This window comes from Tauraco erythrolophus, chromosome 5 (genome assembly GCF_009769465.1).
Source record: "Tauraco erythrolophus isolate bTauEry1 chromosome 5, bTauEry1.pri, whole genome shotgun sequence".
NCBI lineage: Eukaryota > Metazoa > Chordata > Aves > Musophagiformes > Musophagidae > Tauraco > Tauraco erythrolophus.
This window is the reverse complement of record NC_141469.1, coordinates 74,877,316-74,896,202: the sequence shown is the minus strand read 5'-3', so window position 1 is coordinate 74,896,202 and position 18,887 is coordinate 74,877,316. Positions and strand designations below refer to the sequence as shown.

The window sequence follows — 18,887 nt, the reverse complement described above, 5'->3', positions numbered from 1 at the left end:
CAAAAATCTAGGTCTCAAAAACCTTCTACTTGTAGGAATCTGTCATTGATTTGTGGGTCAGACTCAGAGGGCGCTTCCTGTCAAACCGAACAATAACCAACAAAAATACATCTTTCTAGTTTATTTAACATGAAAAAAAGGCTCGACTGCATCAAGAAACTTCTTCAGAATAATTTTGTAGCAACCTTAATTCACTACAGTGGACATCATTATGCACAACAGACTTACCCGAATCCGCTGCAGTCATATCTTGTTCTAACTTCAATTTCTGCTGGCTGATTTTGAGCATGGATTCTTCAATAGTCCCCTTACTGATTAGCTTTATGACTTTTACTTCTCTGAAAACCACAAAATAGGATAAATCTGGGTTTGTACTTTCTTTGGATTAGTGCAAAAGGGAAGAAGGCTATGCCTTTGCTCAGCTGGCAGTGGTTTAAAACAAGGAGGAGGAAATGAACAAAGGACAATACAAAGAGCTTCTAGTTTTTCTGTCTGGACCAACTGTGTTCCATATTGCCTGAAAACTTGTTTTCTCCTGCACTCCCTGCCACCGCAGAGTCGGGACAGTCACAAAAATATCCATTAACAGAAACAACTCAACTTCCCCATCATGCCATAGTACAGCTGAAATACCAGTTATGAAACATGTTCTATTGCTCATGTTAGTTTATTCTGACGGAGGACTCAAACAGTCCATGGTTTCATTCTTTAAGAGAAGGTGGCACTTTAGAGCTTAGGAATCTCCTGAAGGGAACAAATAACTTTGCCAAACAGTTCCGAAGACTTCAGATCTGCCTTGAAATGGTTCCTAGCACCAGAAATTTGAGAATTACACAGAGAATTTGAGGACTTGAAAGGGGAAGAGAATATAAGTAAGGTTTGTTGTGGCACCAAGATGTGCTAAGACAATTACAGTCACTTAGCTCTCACACAGCCTAGAGCTGTTTTACACAAGTCTGCTTAAAATAGAATTTTTAATCATAAAACATTGTCCTTTTAGCCTCTTTTGAGAGCTTGTCTCCAAGAAAAGCCAAGCATTAGAATAAAAAAGTCTTACCTTGTCTGACCTACTCTATGGCATCGGTCTTCTGCTTGCTTATCATTGTATGGGTTGCAATCAATGTCATGAAGAATAACAACATTTGCTGAAGTCAGATTAATTCCCAAGCCACCAGCTTTGGTTGACAGGAGGAATACGAATATACCCATATCTGTATTGAACTCATCTATTAGATGTATCCTGCAGAACACAAGAAAACACACATCAGGCCTTGGAGAAAACACACTAGCTTCAGAGTTGAATACAAAAGTTAGGATGAAGATCTTCTGAAAGATAAGACAGTGGCATTGCAAAGCAGGTAAAAAACAGAGATGTTGTGCAGAAGGAAAAAGTCCTCAGCAGTGACCAAAGAAACATACTCAGTGACAGACCAACAGCAAAGAATGAAAAGAGCCTTGGAAAAAGATTTTGAATGATCACAGAATACAAAGAGCAAGCTGGAGGACGAGAGGAGACTGAAGTACAGGAAGCAAATGGGGAGGGGGAAGGAGGAAGGAATTTAGCTTCATGACTGTCTTCTGTACTAAACGCACATACAAGGGAAGTAACAGATTTCAGCTTTAGGTGGGAAGTAATACCACAGCAAGAATGACAGCTTTTGAAACAAAGGAAAGAGCATCTAAAAAAGTAATAAAAAAACCCAGGAAACAGCAGAAAACCAGCACAGCTCAAATGCAAGAAAAGCACTGCAACATTTTCAGCTGTGAAAGACAGAGTAAATGGTTTGTCCTACAGAAACAAAGGGGCTTATCTGCCTATTCTAGCAGAGATATACTACACTTTCAAGGAATACCTACAGGTGAGCTTTTGTTACGGCATGCTGACACACAAGCAAATCAAACGCACCACGAACTGCTGAAGACACAAGTTTTCCATTTTGATGGCTAAGACTGTAACCCGACCATCTAAAACTCACCTTTCAGTCTCATCCTTACTAAGGTGATCTGAAATCCAGCATTAAACCCCTTTTATAGTCAATGCCCAGTGACCACAGAATTCTATATATTGGAAAAGGAAGGCAAGGGTTTTAAGTCGTCTCCCACCCTCCATGCACACATCCCTTTTTTCTCTCTCATCTTCATCAAAACAGTCACATACCGATCAGAAATCTGTGTTTTTCCATCCAACCTAATGTATTTATGTTGCCAATGTTTTAGAAAAACTTCCAAGATATCCAGCATCATCGTAAACTGGCTGAACAATACGACTCTGTCACCCTGGAAACAACAAAACAAAAGTTTTGAAACGTGACAGTTACAGATAATGAACTACACAAATACTTTACTGGTGCTAACATGTGGTTTTACTTTGACTGAATCCCTATCTTCCTAACTAAAAGACTAAGCTGAAATTTAGGAAGTCAGGACTGACTTTCAGTGAAGACATCGTATACAGTATTTCTGCTGCATTAACCCACTTTTCATCAGGGCAGTAATTTTTTAGTTACTTTGTACTTAGGTGACTCAAGCAATCTAGAAATCACATGTCAAATGCATAAATGACAAATCTACTCCATCGATGAACACCAACAACATATTTTCATCACAAACTTAAATTTAAGCTATATTCCATATACTACAGAGCAGTAGCACTCTTTTGTCTGAAATAACCAAACAGATGCACAGCACACACTTGTGGAAATTCAGAATACTCTGAAGTATTATGGTGCATGCTTATTTGTAAAACAAGTCAGTTTGAATCTATGACTCAAAGCAGTGACTCTCCTTACCTTTACACTGGCTTAAACATGATTATTCTATGATTCTAATGTAATACAGTCCCATTCAACTGCCAAAAGAAGGTCAAAGTTCATGAGCTGTGAAAATGATGCTACCTCTCAGTACATTGAGAAAATAGCATTAACTCAGGATGAACATTCTAAAACTTGGAAAAACGGGAAAGCTTATTTCAGCCGTCTCTGAAGTGACATGCGTAGGCAGGACTGCACACTAAAAGCTTTAAGTATTGCTTTGGAATACTGCACATGCACCAACTCACATTGTAATACTTCACAGAAAAGCAACCGGGTTGCATATACAGCTAGCAGACATTAATTTAACTAATTATTTAGAGTCACCCTTTGGATGGACAGAAAAAGATATTTCAACCACCTGTAGTACCAACCTTCTCTTTAAGGTCAGACAGAATGCGTTCCAGTGCTTTAAACTTTCCAGAATCCAAGATCTGATCCATGTCTAACTTGAAGTCACTGACGTGAGAATATTGCTTACAAAGCAAATGCAGCTCAAAATCTGTCATGACTGTCATATCTTCAAAGATAAGGTCAGGGTTAGCATCACAATGTGTGGGTTCCTGTTAGCAAAAACAAAGGGGAAATAATGCAATACACAATCTCACCAGACAGACAAGAAAAAACAAAACCACCACACAATAACATGCAAAATTTCTGAAAGAACAAAGTAGCACAACTAGACATGGACAAATGCCAGAGCGCGGCTCATGCAAGCAAAAAAAGAAGAACTCTGCAACCCCAGGTTTATAGTAGAGGATCATTACTTTGCAATTTAGCTTTTACAAGAACTTGTAAAAGAACTTGTACTATCAAAAACTAAGAAGTATATGCTCAACCTCCACAGCCATTACCTAGTTCCCATCAAGCCCTACAATCTTTTACCCCTGTATCAGATCTCTTCCCCTGAAGACACATTCCCTAAAAGGGAGGTCCAATCCTTGGATAGATGGTAGAAGACATGTGAAGCCCAGCCCAAGATGTAGGGTGGGTAGAGGGATGTCATGCCTGGAAGAAAGAGGAAAAGAAAAGCCACATCTGGAGAGTACGATGGTATGAGCAGGAATAAAAAGGGACAAAAATCCTTCATAAACCAATGGGTCACTTCTTCCCTTCCCCCTAACCTTGACTGGCTTTATTTTAAAACAAAACTGAAGATATTCAAAGCCAGCTGCAACTTTCTTAGACCACCTGCTGCACATTCAGATTTTTTTTTATACTTTAGAAAGAAGCAACAATTTTCCCCAAACTCCACAGGCATTAACTCCAGCCAAATTAAAACAAACAACAAAAAAAATCCTCAACAGTTCAATACTTATGCCTTCCCTATTGTAGCTTTGTACAGCCTAGATTTCATGCTACTCCAAAAATACTAGTAAACTCAAGTGCCCACCCAAGATTTTTTTCATAGGTACTTTGGTTTTAAATTTTGGGGTGGAGGGAAGAGGCATTAAGGGAGAGCTTATGAAAAGGAGATGACTGCAGCCCCACAACTGTTCTCCCCATTCTACTATCTGATAGAAAAATCAGTGTTGAACACATACAGAGCTTGATTAGAGCACTGGATAGATGCAGAGAAATAAAAAGCAGCAACAATGAATTAAGTTTTGCAAAGACACACTTTTGAGCAGAGGACTGACAATACACAAAAAAAAAATTATCTATTTAAGTTGCATTAAAAATTCTGAGAAATTAAGGATTGCTTCTGAATCTCATCACCTTACCTTGAGCATAAGCATGGACATTGTCCTGAGCTTGTCAGTAGTGTAATACTGACGATGCAAGAGAGGGTGATTAGCCATTTTTCTAAGTTGCATCATTACATTTCCCATATCAGAGTTTTTCTCTGTAAACAAAGAAATAAGGTATATTCAAAAGTAGTACATAGATGCCTATCTGACACATCTTCATCTCTCAGGAGAACTTCATTTTTAAGAACCTAATTTGACATGTCATCTGTTGCCTGAACTTAGGAAAAATTCACAGAAGGGATATAATCAGTTTATGAGTATTAGACATTTCTATAAAGCACGGGCTTTGTAGTCATATTCAACATATGTCTGGGCATGGAAAAAAAAAAAAAAAAAACAATAAAAGGAAACAAGACCCTCACATACCATTGCTGTTAATAGTTTTCTTAAGCTTGTTTAAGAGATCACAGTATAGTTGATCCTGTTTCTCAGACATGGCACATAATTCAATGAGATCTTTTTTAGGAGGTAGTTGTTTAAGGACCTGACGAAATAAAAACCATGTCAGATAAAAACTGTACTGTAGTGAACGAGCAGTTATTGTGTACTATCTTTCAAGCCTGCTTTTAAGCTACTCTAGTCGTTCACCTGATCTTAACTCCTTTCATTGGCTGCAACTTCGCTAACCAAGTCAGCGGTTTGGCTTACTCAGAACTTGATTTGGATTATACATCATTCCCCCAACAAGTAACATGGTCTGCATGTTCCAAAACTGCATGAAATAATAATACATGCAATACCTGGAACCTACTCCCCTGCAAATTAGATACCCTCTTCAAGCCACTGACTACTAAAGTACGCATGTGCACAGAAACACTTTTCGGATCACTATTAAGTCTTCCCTTCCTTTTAGATACACAATCGTAAATAGAAGAATTTAAATAGGTTGTCGATTTTAGGATGAAAAAGAAACATTTTGATGATCACAAAATAACTTAAACCACACATTTCTAGTCATACGTATGCACAATACAGACATGTGCATTCACTGCCTCACTGCTCAGCAGTGCAACGAATCATCTTTTGGTGATCCTTCCAAACTAAAATTCCCAACTGTAAATAGTCAGCAAATAATAAGCATCAAAACTCAAAGCTGTAGCAGGCTACGTTTTTACTTGCAAACTCCTGAAAGATAGCTCAAGTTTCTTGCTCTTCCTAGAAAAAATGCTAAAACTAGCCCTGACAAAATTTGACCTTAAATTCTACTGTTCATCTCAAAGATTATCAGGCTTTTTGTTAAAATGAAACCATTATTTTAAAGACAAAACATTACCTCATCTTTTACTCTTCTCAGGATAAATGGTTTTATTATCTGCTTTGCATGTGCAATCCTCTCCTTTTCATATATGCTTTGTTCTTCGGCACTCTTCTAAGGAAAATATCGCAAAAATTCAATTACAGTGTGAAGTAACAACACTACCTTAACTGTTTTAACTGATGAAAAACCCAGCCAAAATGGACAGATCTAATAGGACTATTAGTATTCCGAGACATCCTGTTATGACACATTCTTACTTTAAATGGTTTATTTCACTGTTTCGTTTTCCGGATTTTCATAATCACATTACCTGTTTCCATAAGATAGCAATAAACCAGAAGTTATGCAGCTACAGCAGTGTTCTAGGAAAAGTGAAATAAAATGTGATTTTCAAGAAACGAATACATAATACTTACTGTTTTTGAAGAGAACATCCTTCGAATTTCACTTGTGCTACTGCTGAACATATGTGGCATGACAAAATTCAAGAGGGACATCAGTTCCAACAGATTATTTTGAACCGGAGTCCCTGTTAGCAGCAAACGATTCTTTGCCTGTTTGTCAAAGTCAAAAACAGCAGTGAGAAACATGAGTCGAGCAGGTTAAAAACGAATATTGGCAGAAACAACACCGCTATGGAGAACTGAGAAAATGAGTTTGGCTTATATCATAGCTATTTAAACTTAATAAATACCTAATTTCATGGAATAATTTCCTGGTTAAGTCAACAAAACAGTTTACAGATCTGTGAGGAACTGAGCACATATCAATTTAAGACTATTCAAGGAGCTTAATCAGGATGTAAGAAAAGACTTCCTGGCTCTGTTCGGGTTTTCCTTGTTTGTTTTGTTTGATTGTTTGCTTGTTTTATTTTTTTCAATTAATGTGCTAATTGTTGCTCCCTTATCATAATCTTTTCTAACATCATACAGTACTTATGCACAAGCTTCGAACTGCAAGTACAAACCATAGTTTAACTGCATAAAGGTCAGCTTCTTAAAAAGGCTTTTCATGAAAATAAGTTGTTCATAAGTGATCGTAAGTATGAATACTACAGTGCTAAATCATCGTAATCAGAGAAAGCTGTACTCAAATTTTCTCTTTTTCAAAATGCTGCTGACTCAGGCTGCAAGCTACAAGAAGAATTTGTTTTAAAGCTAGCTTTTCTTGCAGCGTCCTATCAGAGCAGGTCCTTAAATACTACAGTGTTTCAGCACAAGTCATCAGGATAGCATTTTTACAATCTTTACCACTGTGAGATAAAACTGGGAAACTGCTTAATGCTGAAACTGAATCACTACCATCATTGTAGTGATGTTACAGGAAATTTATTAATTATCCCCCAGCCCATAACTACAAAACAGGAAAAAACAGGAGTTGTCCCCTCTAATCCAACAATAACTAAACCTCTTACATTAATTGTCATAAGGTGCTGGTAGCGTACAGAGCTCATGTTCTTGAGCATATGACCTTCATCAAAAATTGCATAGTTAAGCTTCAACCTGCGAAACAGTCCTCGATCCTCTGAGCTGCTAATTGCACAGTTGTATCTGTCAGAGAAAAATACCGCAAAAGACACATTAAATGCAAATTTAGCACGAACATATTGTTATCATAATGAAACTAAATTCTCTAAAATTGTTAACAGTTACAGAGAGAATACATGAGGGGCAGTAAGGACAATCGCCTAGAAGTAACCAACCATAACACAGTTTACTACTAGCAAATAATTACAGTTTACTTAATGAGTCAGTGCTCTCAGGAACGCTTTCCAAAAAACTGTGAAAAATCTATTACAAAGTAACATACGTCTATTAGCATGTATTTAGTAATTCATAGATAACATCTAGAGCACCTATTACACAGGATCTGTTACACATGAATAAAACCCTAGTTTACCATTCCTGAAAGCAAAAGTTCCCTTCCCACCTCACCCAACTCCGAACATCATTTGTTTTGTTGTACCACTAGAGGTCAGCAGGAGCTAACTACATCTCACTTGTTCCTTCATTACTGTACTTACGTAGTTACAATCACATTGAAATCGACAACTTTATTATTAATGTCCATTCTGAGATGTTTCCTATCTTCTTGGGAGCCTGCAAAAGGATAAAACATAAATACATATAATTGTACTCATTTTACATACATATTAAATTAAGATAAGTGAACAGAAATACATTCAGCAATAAATACGTGTATTTAAACAACTCTTAAAACAATGCATTCCATGCATGTATTATTGGATTAACTTCAAAAATGGATTCCTCACCATAGTAAAAAAGGACGTTCAGTTCAGGACACCACAGATGAACTTCTCTTATCCAGTTATCTGTAACACATCATTAAAATAAAACCCAAGTCATTTATACTTTATTATGTCTTACATAACTTCAGACACACCTCAGCATTAAACAAAGCACCTGATTTTAAAGCAAATCCCTTTAAATCCTCCTGAAGATTAAGAAACTTTCTGCCTAACCACTGCAAAAATGATAATGTTTAAGGGAATTAAACAACCCACAACTGGGCTTTAAGTAACTCTTGCTGAACAGCTGGTCTGTAACCACCATGTAAAAATAATACAACACTTAACTTTTCAACCTGATTTCTTCCCTAGACAGTTAATTCCTCAGAAAGTGAATCACTTCATTTGTCAGTACTCGCATCCAGAAGTGTTTCCTCAGGAGAGACAATGCCTGACAACTCGACCCAGCTCCAGGTATGCAGCCAGCGGAGCAGCCACCAGCAACACTACCCTGCCCGAGGGGAAGCTGCTTGACAGCTGACCCCAAACCACAGCAGAAGGGGGCCTCTGCTAAATGCCACTTGACCCGGGCCAGACCCAGACCAGGGCTGAGGAGACATCTCCAGAAAAGCGACAGAAAAGCTGCACACAGATCGCACCTCCCAGGCATCCTCGTGCTGGATGGCTTGGGCCAACCTGCCACTACGATTCACTTCACAAAAGCACCTTTGTTTACACCTTTATATACACCTCAGGTTTTAAGTAACATGTGATTTTAAGAGTTATTTTAAAAAATGGTTTCTAGTGGATTTTAAAAGTACACTGAAAACGGCAATTTTGAACTGTCATCGAACAACTGGAAGTTATTCTGATGCATTAAGAGACATTTTTTGAAGCCCAAATAAGTATTTTACATTAAAAGTAGCATTTTCTTTCTACATTAAAATCGCTACTTTCTCCTTTCCATAAATTTGCGTTTGTTGAACGATTAACTCCACAGAGAACTAGTTTCTGCTCATACTCGTCAGCTTCACTAACATACTTTGTTTGACCATATTCTTCCTGCTTTTGACTGAGGTCATTAAACAATCAAAACACACAACTAAAAGACAGTCAGCCTCATCGTTTTAGGATTTTGATCTCTTTGACAGATTCTGTGCAGCAAAGAGGAAAAAAGACATTGAATGTCTCAAATGCCATTAAACTTAATCCTAAGCATGGCCTTAAGACTGGGAATTTCAGTCAATATTCAGTAAGTAAAAAGACTACTTTGCTAAACAAGTTCAAATTGTAACAAGCAGCTTTATTTTTTGTGAAGCATAAAAAGCATATTAAAAAAAAATTCATGTTAGGTCTAATTAATTCAGAACAAGCATGCCTTCAGTATGGTTTGCATTCCAATGCAAATTATTTAAGGAGTTGCATATCATCAAGAAAATTAAGTTTTCTTTCTAAGCTTGTAACTTACCTAATGTTGAAGCTGGCACAACTATCAAATGGGGACCCCTATTGCCCTCTTGGTAGAGATAAGCTAGAAATGCAATAGCTTGAATTGTTTTCCCTAAACCCTAAGAGAAAAAAAATCCATTTAAACAAAATTTACAATCTGTAGAACATAACAGCATTTTGTACTCATAAAGACAATTTCAGCGTAGTCAATGTTTACTAAAGATCACAAATCTGCATAGAAAAATTGTTCTGTTTAACTGCATTGTTTTACAGAAGACAATTCCTTAAGTAAAATCGCAAAGTCAATCATCTTTCAGCTCAACATTTGAGCATCAGAGACTTATGTTTTCTATTTATGAAGTTTTTCATTTTAGTTCAAGTCCATCCCGCATACCTTCTTCAAAAATTTACCTCCCTGAAACAGTGCTGCAGACAAAGGATTACTTGGAAACCAATGGTTTCTTTCCATTTGAGCCAGTTGTACGAAAGATGCTCCAGCTATTTCTGAAGTGGAATTTAATATGGGCATTGGATTTCTTTAAGATAAGCCTATGTCCATATTACTTCCAAAGTAATATGGAAACCAATACTCACTTCCCTGTCTCCTGTATCATGGATTTAGAAATTTATCTTATCTACCACAAAATATGCATATAAGGTAGTTCTTAAATACAAACCCCACAGAAGTTGAGAAACACTACCCAAGTCTCAGTACCCAAACTCATCCATTCACTCATGGTTCATCACAAGATGAACAGCATCCAGGACTAAAAGCAACTGACACCACATCTAGCATTTATCAGCTGCATCAGTAAGTTTGTTCTGTTGTGCAATTACTGGTGGTGTCAGCACCAAAAAAACTCAAACCCACGAGCTTTTCTCTTATTTCAAAACTTATGAAGACTGTAATGACAAGAGACGGTTGAAACGCTGGAGAAGCAGAAAAGGTTTCTACTTACTTAGTTTTTCTGTATTGTTAACCACCTGTTCTGAAACTGGTGGAGAAAAGCAGAAGATAGGGGCTCACAACAACTAAATACCAGACAAGTAGAATGAACTATATTTATGGGCAAGGAGCTATTAAAATGCATGGTTTGAGGATAATCTGTTGTGGTAAAAATTGCTTCTACTGCATTAGAAGACACCATGTGACCTGTAATTATCAGTGTCCATGAATCTTAGGCTACCTTTCACTTTCAAACTGAAAGTAAGAGCTCAGCAGCTTCTAAACGTTTAGAGAAACTGTCTGCAATTTAAGTTATATTGGCTGAAACAAATTACTTATGATCTGCTTGAGGTTTCTAGGAAATGAAAGAATTTAACAAAGTCATTTTTGCAAAACTTCTAACGATTCTTAAACAATCAGTTTCACACTTACCATTTCATCAGCCAGTATGCCATTCAATCTGTGTTTATGCAGCAGTGCTAACCAGTTCAAACCAATCTTCTGATATGGCTTGAGTTCCAAACTGTTAAGAAATCAAGCTTAACGTGTTATTGCCTTTTGTTTGTTTCTCCATGAAACATAATTTTACGCTTATGTTAATCACAGAATGTTAAGTTTAACATTGCCTGTGTTTTAACAAACTCCAGATCTCCTCGTGCAGTGAAAAACACAAACTTTAATCAGTCACCTGAATATTAAAGTGCCTTTCTGAACTTTCTAAGTAGTTCATCTGAATTTTCATGCATCTTAAATGATCAAAATGAATGTTACAATAAATACCTTTCTTCTAAAACCAGTGAACCGCAACCAGTTAAAAGCAGTACATCACTGCTACTTTTTAAAAATACACAAAAAATTAAGTGGCATTTAGCAGCTGCATCGCTGAAGTTCGCCCTGCTGTACAATTACTGGTGTTGGCACCGAACAAAAAACAAACACACACAACCCACAAAATACACTCAACAGCAAGTCATCTAGCTCAGTGTTTTTTTGACAAAGTAACATCACTGAGAAGCTCCCTCTAAACAGTCTCCTCTTCCTCTCAGGTTTTATTTTGATACAGCTGAAAATCCTTTTGCTCTTTACCACTAACAGTCTCCAAGTCTAACCCAGGTTGCTACCCTGGCCATTCCCACTTCACCCTATAGTTCCTAACTCTTAGGATAATAACCCCCACCATACCCATTTCCATTCCTCCTAAGATCGCTCTTTATTCTCACTACCCATTTGAAGATCCTTACCAATTTGCCTATCTGAAAGAAATCCTTCCCCCCAACACACCCCCAGTGCTCCTCGTACTGGATACAGAGTTCCAGATCATTTTGTACATCTGAACTTCCTGAGGTCTTTGGTTCAATTGATAAACTTTACAAGTTTGCTCAGATTCATTTCAATTTGGCATCTTTGAAATAGAAGGACCCCCATTACAGAAGCAGTTTTGTCTGGCGTTTTGTAAGAAGTTGTCAACTCATAATCACATCACTCAAGGTTGGCTTCTACATTCATGAAAAACTGGAGCAAGTAAAACAAGATATTGAGCACTGTTATATCTTTTTGGTTTTATGTTCTTATCCTCCTCACCAGCTTGCTTGATACACTTAAAAACATTTGTTGGATTCCCTGAAGTGTTGCACATCACTATCTAGCTCACTAAGAGCTACTAAGCATCAAACATTTGCAACTCTACTTTCAGAGACTACAGTTTTGAAAATCCCAGTCTTACTATCCAACACCTTTGTAAGTACAAAAAAGGAAAAGATACCTCTGATTCAGAATGGAGGGCTGCTCTATGTTCCATCCACATCCTCCATCTTCAGTAATCCTGGTTACTTGTTTTGTCAGTTTATTTGAAATGTCTTCACATTTATTCATTAGCTTTAGAACCACGTCCCTTTCCTTCAGCAGTATCTTGCAGTTCCACACTATGTCTTCTGACAAGCCAGTAGTCTTAGTCATTTTTGTAAACTGCAAAATAATAAAAAGAATCCTGTGAACACTGGTAATAGCAGCAAAGGTGCTAAGCTGAAAATCCACAGCTGCTGCAGGCAGCAAGTAATTCAAGTAGCAGACAGCAACAGCAGCCTGATCTCCTCTCAAAACTTCCAGTATTCCTTACATGCTTGTCTCACTGCAAAACCGTGTGGATCCACACTGAAGGTCATCATTACAGCTCCTCACACTGTAAAGCATATCTTAAAATAAGAGACAATTTCTCTGAAGAGTTTCTAATGCAAAACATAAGAGCTTTAAACTCTTAAAATCTTCCAGGGGAGGCAAGGTACAGCACAAAGCAAGCTTTGAAGGCTAGGCCAACTAACAGAACAAAACCACAAAGGGAAGAAAAAAAATGTACTGATTATCACTAGATCTCCTTTTAAGCAATCTCTATTACATATTAAAGATATAAGATGTAAGCACAATGTAGGCGGGTTTGCCTTGATGCCTATGAAGACGGCTATTGAGATTTTGTTATGAATCTTGATGGAGCTGAGCATGACTCGGTCCCAGTTCTAGCTGCACCACAAATGGCACATTCAAACCAGACCTAGGCAGACTGGGGAAAAAAAAAAAAACAACCCACTATTCAAGAGAGAAGAAGTTTCCCAAAATCATTTCGTTTTTTTGTGGTCACCAAGCAGTGACAGGCCCAAAAGATCAGCAAGAATTGGTTCATTCTTTTCAGTTCTTCACATTTCAGTGTTGGAGGAGAATTTCTTCACCAAGCTAAGATTCATCTAAACTCTTTTTTCTTGCAATGAACCTGATCTCATGTGAAACACAAATCTATCAGGTCATTAGTACTTGTTGATACATTTTCACGGGCAGTACCATCATCCTGACAAGGTTTCAGCATCATTCAGTTTCTCCATTTTTTTGCATATGCCTGTTTCAAGTCAGCATTATTCTCCTTTTACACAGGGACAAACGAGATAAACCACACAAATACATTTTCTAATCGTTACAGCAAACAAGCTGGCAGAGGACACGTCAAGATACCAGAATCTCAATGTACATACAAACTAACACAAGGCCTGAGCATGCCTGCTTTACAAAGATGAAGCACATCAGTGTGTGACTCAAAAGCGTGCCGCTGAGCTATGTGGACAGCCCACACTCGTACCGCTGTGGCTCCCTATCCAGCAACAGTGTATTCCCTTGCATCCTGGCTGAGATGACATCTTTAAGTGCTCTCACTGCTCTGCCAGCACGTCCTCATCTTCTCAAAACATGTGTTTCCACCTTGACCAAGCCTAACTTCCTCTGCTGCTTTGTACTCTGAGTCTGCTACTAAGAGCAGAGGTTGCTTCACTCATGCTTGCTAGAAGACACATCTAATCTAGCAATAATTTTTTTTTTTAAATAATGCCTCCACATCACAATCCTTCCTGCATCAGTCATGAACATATGCTTTCTCCAAGAGCTCTTTATCTTTGTTGTTGTGAGAATTGCTACTCACGAGTCTCATTCCCACAATTTTGTGACAGACACAAACCTACCATGTGACAGTCTTTAATTCAAAATTAAATTTTTCCTAATTTTTTTCCTTTTAAACTATAAAGTATTATTAATTTTGACACAAAAGTCTTACTTCCACCACTTGCTTCCTCAAATCCATACTAATTACTTTGTATTTCCTTCTTCTAAACTTCCTATCTTCACTACAGTATGAATAATCTCCGTTTTAGCGCCAAAAAGCCTGAAGTTCTGTCAAAACAGGTCCTTCAGGCCCATCAGCTTCTCCTGGATTCCATGAAGGGCCATCTGCAAAAAGTGTAAAGCCTTCTAATAAATGTATTTCTACAGTAACTGGGGTCATATTTATAATTACAGTGTTTCCACACATATATATGCATGTAGTTATTTCACTGTAAAGAACAGACATATTTCTTTTTTATTAATGAATTTAAAAAATTGAAGAACACAAGATCCTTTGGATTTGCCATTCTTTTGTTAAAACAGAAGTAATTTCCGCACAGATTTTTCTGAATTTTAAATCAGGAATCTGTCAAAATTTAGCACAAGACTTCACAGGCATATATCCTCTTAGAATTCTTTCCTTAAAAAAAAAGGAGTTGTATGACCCAGCTATTACATGTCAAGTAACTGACCAATATTGCCACATTGTAGAGTAAAAGCAAGCTTTGTTAAGCCAAAGCGTACAAGCAGGCTACTCCAAAAAAAATTTAAAAAAAAAATAATAAAAAAAAGGAATGATGCCCTCTGCTGACAGTCTGATGTTACAGTTTTGAGGTTTTTTTGTTTGTTTGTTTGTGGTTTTGTTCTATTTTAAACAAAACCTGGAAAGTTTACCAATGCTCACAGGTTAAACCAGGCTAAGACACACATGTCAACACTTGCAAATAAGTTTTCTAAACAGAAACATTTATATAGAAATAAAAAGACGTAAAGACCGTGATTTTTAACAGGCGATTAAAAAGTTTCAACGTTTGTTTTGATGCCCAAAGCTTTGGTTGGCATGAATATAAATCCTATAATCTATAAACAAAAGCATGGAGAATGAAGCCATCTGTTAGTAACAGATATTGTATTGTTTTCTGTCAGCACATTAACATTCATCTCCAAGTTGCAACAAGAAAAACTTTAGCCACTGGTTTACATGTGAAACACAGGACGTTCTTCTGTCATGCAGAACACAAAGCAGATCCTAGGGTGGCTTCTGGTCTGCTAGAGGTTCTGACATCCTCCCAGGTTCATTTTTTTTTTTAAATAAGGTCCAAAAATGTAAGACCATCACAGACAACTGAACCCATGAGCTTCCACAGCACGCTTTGAAGAAAGGTCCACTGGAGCCCCGGGCTGCAGCAGTGCCCTATGGCGTGTAACCACCACGTTGGTGTACTTTGCTCGGGCTCACTGTAAACCTCTCAAAGGTGATTTGGGATTTCACTTTACTGCTTCAGGGTGAAAGTCAGCCTCAACCTTGATCAACAAACCCCAGTTCCACTTTAAGCAGCTCCCATTTCTAACTTGATGCCTTGGCTGCTTCCCTTCAGTTTGCTTTGGTGCAAGGTGCTTCTGGATTTCCTCCTAGTTTGGTTTTCATAGCAGTTTGTACATGTGCAGCCAAACAAAATGAGAGAGAATAGAAAAGCCGCAGTTACCCTCCCTTGAGTTTGTATCTTGTAGCTCATAAACTACTGCAGTATAAAGAATATGGTGGACAAGTAAGTCCATCTTGGACTGCTCAGTTCTCCCATTCGCCTAAAAGTGATAAGCTAAATATATGCTATGTCAGAATTTCTATGTAATATTTTTGCGTCAGTTTAACCTGTGTGTATTCCTTAACAATTGTAATTTTTAAAAATAATAGACATTGTTAAATTCACATAAAGTCTTTAAATGCTAAAAGAGATGGCTTATTTCGTGATAGAGTGATACTGCAAATAAGAGAAACAAGGATACAGCAAATCTCATACAGATACATATGTTTCTATGTTAAAAGAAAATTCAAGCAGTTAATTATAAACCTTAAAAAGAAGGAACTAAATAGCATTAAAATCCCTCTGGCCCGTACCCCTGCATTTACCAGAGGGAGCACGAAACGGCATTGGGCACACACAACAGGTCGAGGATCAGAACACCTCCCCAGAGTCCAAAAGCTCGGCTGGGCTCCTCCTGGGGCCCACCTTGGCTCTGCCCTTGTGTCTTGGCACGCACTGAGCACAGGCAGGTATTGCAGTTACATGACCATGTTTACAGCCTGTCTGCTCAGGAAGCAGCGCTGAGAGCTGCCATTTCCAACACTGGACAATCCCAACAGCCTGGAAAAGAGAGCGCTGTTAAAATACAATTAAGCGCCAACAAGTTTTTTAGAGGAGCTAGGGCGAGGAAGAAGGGTGATGAGTGCCCAGAAGTGCTTCCATCAAGGAAAGAAATCATGCTGTCTTCCTGCCCACAGTATGTGCCAGTGGGGTGTCATCAGGACTGACCCCCAAGGAAGGGGGGTATCTCCAACGGCTGTCCTTTACTAACGCATGTCTATCCCGAGGAGGCGTAGAGCGTGGAGCCAGAACCGAGCAGGTCTGCACTGTGAGAGGAAAACATCGCTGAACACTGGCCCCTTGCACAAAAGCTACCTAACACGTGACATCAGATCAAGCCGCAGGGAGGTGAACTTTCCTCTTCACCCCATTCTGCAGTCTGCGCTGAACCCTCATCTTGGCATTGCCCCTCCACAGCCATGTTCTCGGAGCTCCTCCCTCCCTCTCCTCCTAGCCCTGCTTTCTGCTGACCACCCTTTAGTTCGTCTACTCCTGCATTCCCACCTGCTCCCCTTGGGTTATAATTCCCAATTCCCATCAGAGGAATGCTGCTCCTCATGACCTTCTACTCCGGCATCTCCCATTTGGGCATCACACCTCCTCTTCTGTCTCAGCTCCAGGCTTGGGCTTGCTTCTACAGCACAGGCACCTGGGACCACCCTCCCAAATCTTCTGCCCTCAGAAACCAACGTGCAGTTTGAAGTTGTGAATACGAGGAGTATCAGAAAGGCACTCTCTCAGAGCGCATATCCCAATCTATTTTGTTACCTACTACTCTCGCTATGCACACAACGTATTATGGAGAGAGGCCGCAGGTCCTCACAGTGGAGAAGCATCGCTTCTCCGACTGAGGAGACAGACACCTAAAGCCTCAAGGACATACCTGAGCCCCCTTTAGGCAAGTTAGTGTTTGAGAGGAAGCACTCCCAGCTAGTCATGCCCAGCACTGAAGACTGGATAAAACCACCCTCCTGAAAAATGCAGTTGATCTACAGTATGGGCATTTCTAAATTGCTGAAGGAATTAATCTTTGTGAGCAAGGACATTTTCAGTTCTCTCCATTCAGTTTTTTAGAATCATGTTTGTTAAATTTTTTTCCATGTATTTTAAGTGTTACTAGATCAAATTAAACAACTGTCTTAAACATCCACTCCACAGAATAAGTATTTTCAAGCGTTTTTAACTTCACAAGCTTGAAATTCATTTAAATCCATCTGAAAAAAAATCTTAGTCCAACTTAAAATCCCTGTCTATAATAAAAAAGTCATTTTAATTTACATTTTCCAGGAATAAGATGTTCAATTTCCAAATAAGTAGGCTTTAGTCTTAATCTCAGGCTGAGAGCCTTAAGATCTTCCTCAGTTCTATTAATGAACAACTGGTAACAACTTCTAGTGCTTCACATCATGTTACAAAAGATACCATTACAGTAAAAAAAGACCTTAAAACTAAGCCAGTATCTTAATTGCTGAAACTGAATCAGCTCTCTCCATTATTCTACCACTCTTATTAATTACTAGGAAAAACACTGGATCACTGAGCTACTGGATCTTTATAAACAATTAAACCCACATTGATATGAAACATCTGCTAAAACCTTCTGCAGACTGCTTCTACTCTGGGCAAGTATTCACAATGCTACATAAACATGTGGCTGCTGACAGCAGCAATCTTTACAAAAGACAAATTTTGAACGCAAACAGGCCCATGCAGCTTCTTTTCAGTTAAATATTTGACACAAAGGAGAACTGCCCTGTAGCAAATATTTCTGCAAAGAATTAAGCTCAGGCAAAATCCAACAAGTTCAGAAAGGAGCAGCCGTCTGACAGATGTTCTGTGAGAAGCCAAAGGCTTGGGGCAAAACGGATTTATTCTGCAGCATACCTGCACCTTGTATTTTTTTTCAAGTATCCTCCTCTTATCTCCCCCCCTCGCAACAAAATATACAAAGATAATTTTGTCTTCCTTAAAAATCTGTATAGTATCTGTTATTGTTTTGTGGTAAAACATTTCACACACCGAATAATAAATGTTATTGTTTTACACATATTGAAGAAGTTCCATTCTTCTCTGAAAAAAATACAAGCGGATCTTGCATACATCAGTGGGGGAGGTTTCAGCACACATACTGATGAAAAAACATACCAATTACTCTGTAAGAGGGCCTACGCACAGTTACTGCTTTAAAATCCAAAGTACTAGTAAATTAAACCAAGAAAAGCTGCCGTAGTGCACTTCCAATTTCTCACCAGGACATTGCTTTTATCAGGTCTGATGTCTTGCAGTTAACTGAAACTGCATGAAACGTGGAGGCAAATAAACCATGGGAAACATCTGAAAGCAACATCCCGGTGACAGCAGATAATCTACTTACCAAGAGATATCGTCTTCCCCTTCAGTTGTGGATTGTGGTTTAGCCTTCTGATGCTTTACCTTTTATTAATAAAAACACAGCAGCTTGCTCCACTAAAAAAATGGCTGCACTGCTCAGCTAGCAAAACCATGCTAGAGACTAAGCTGCAGTAGATTAAAGTGAAAAAAGACAACAACAACAAAAAAAAGACGAGACTTGTTTCTTGCATGAAACGGAAAATATCCATGCTGGCACCTTCAATCATGGGAGCTGCCCTGGAAGCTGCTGC

The 18,887-nt window shown here is 38.4% G+C and overlaps 1 protein-coding gene across 1 annotated transcript in view; it reads right to left on the bottom strand.

Annotated features, from left to right (window-relative positions):
• SMARCAD1 (SNF2 related chromatin remodeling ATPase with DExD box 1) overlaps window positions 1–18,887 on the bottom strand; it is a 44,960-nt gene that overhangs the window by 551 nt on the left and 25,522 nt on the right. The window contains exons 9-22 of the mRNA XM_009980163.2: window positions 12,225–12,427; window positions 10,895–10,985; window positions 9,536–9,635; window positions 8,092–8,151; window positions 7,843–7,918; window positions 7,234–7,369; window positions 6,236–6,373; window positions 5,835–5,930; window positions 4,928–5,045; window positions 4,535–4,656; window positions 3,185–3,373; window positions 2,159–2,277; window positions 1,058–1,240; window positions 229–338 (exon numbers count right to left, since the gene is read on the bottom strand). Coding sequence (XP_009978465.2) covers window positions 229–338; window positions 1,058–1,240; window positions 2,159–2,277; window positions 3,185–3,373; window positions 4,535–4,656; window positions 4,928–5,045; window positions 5,835–5,930; window positions 6,236–6,373; window positions 7,234–7,369; window positions 7,843–7,918; window positions 8,092–8,151; window positions 9,536–9,635; window positions 10,895–10,985; window positions 12,225–12,427 — 1,741 coding nt within the window. The remainder of the gene's footprint in view (window positions 1–228; window positions 339–1,057; window positions 1,241–2,158; window positions 2,278–3,184; window positions 3,374–4,534; window positions 4,657–4,927; window positions 5,046–5,834; window positions 5,931–6,235; window positions 6,374–7,233; window positions 7,370–7,842; window positions 7,919–8,091; window positions 8,152–9,535; window positions 9,636–10,894; window positions 10,986–12,224; window positions 12,428–18,887) is intronic.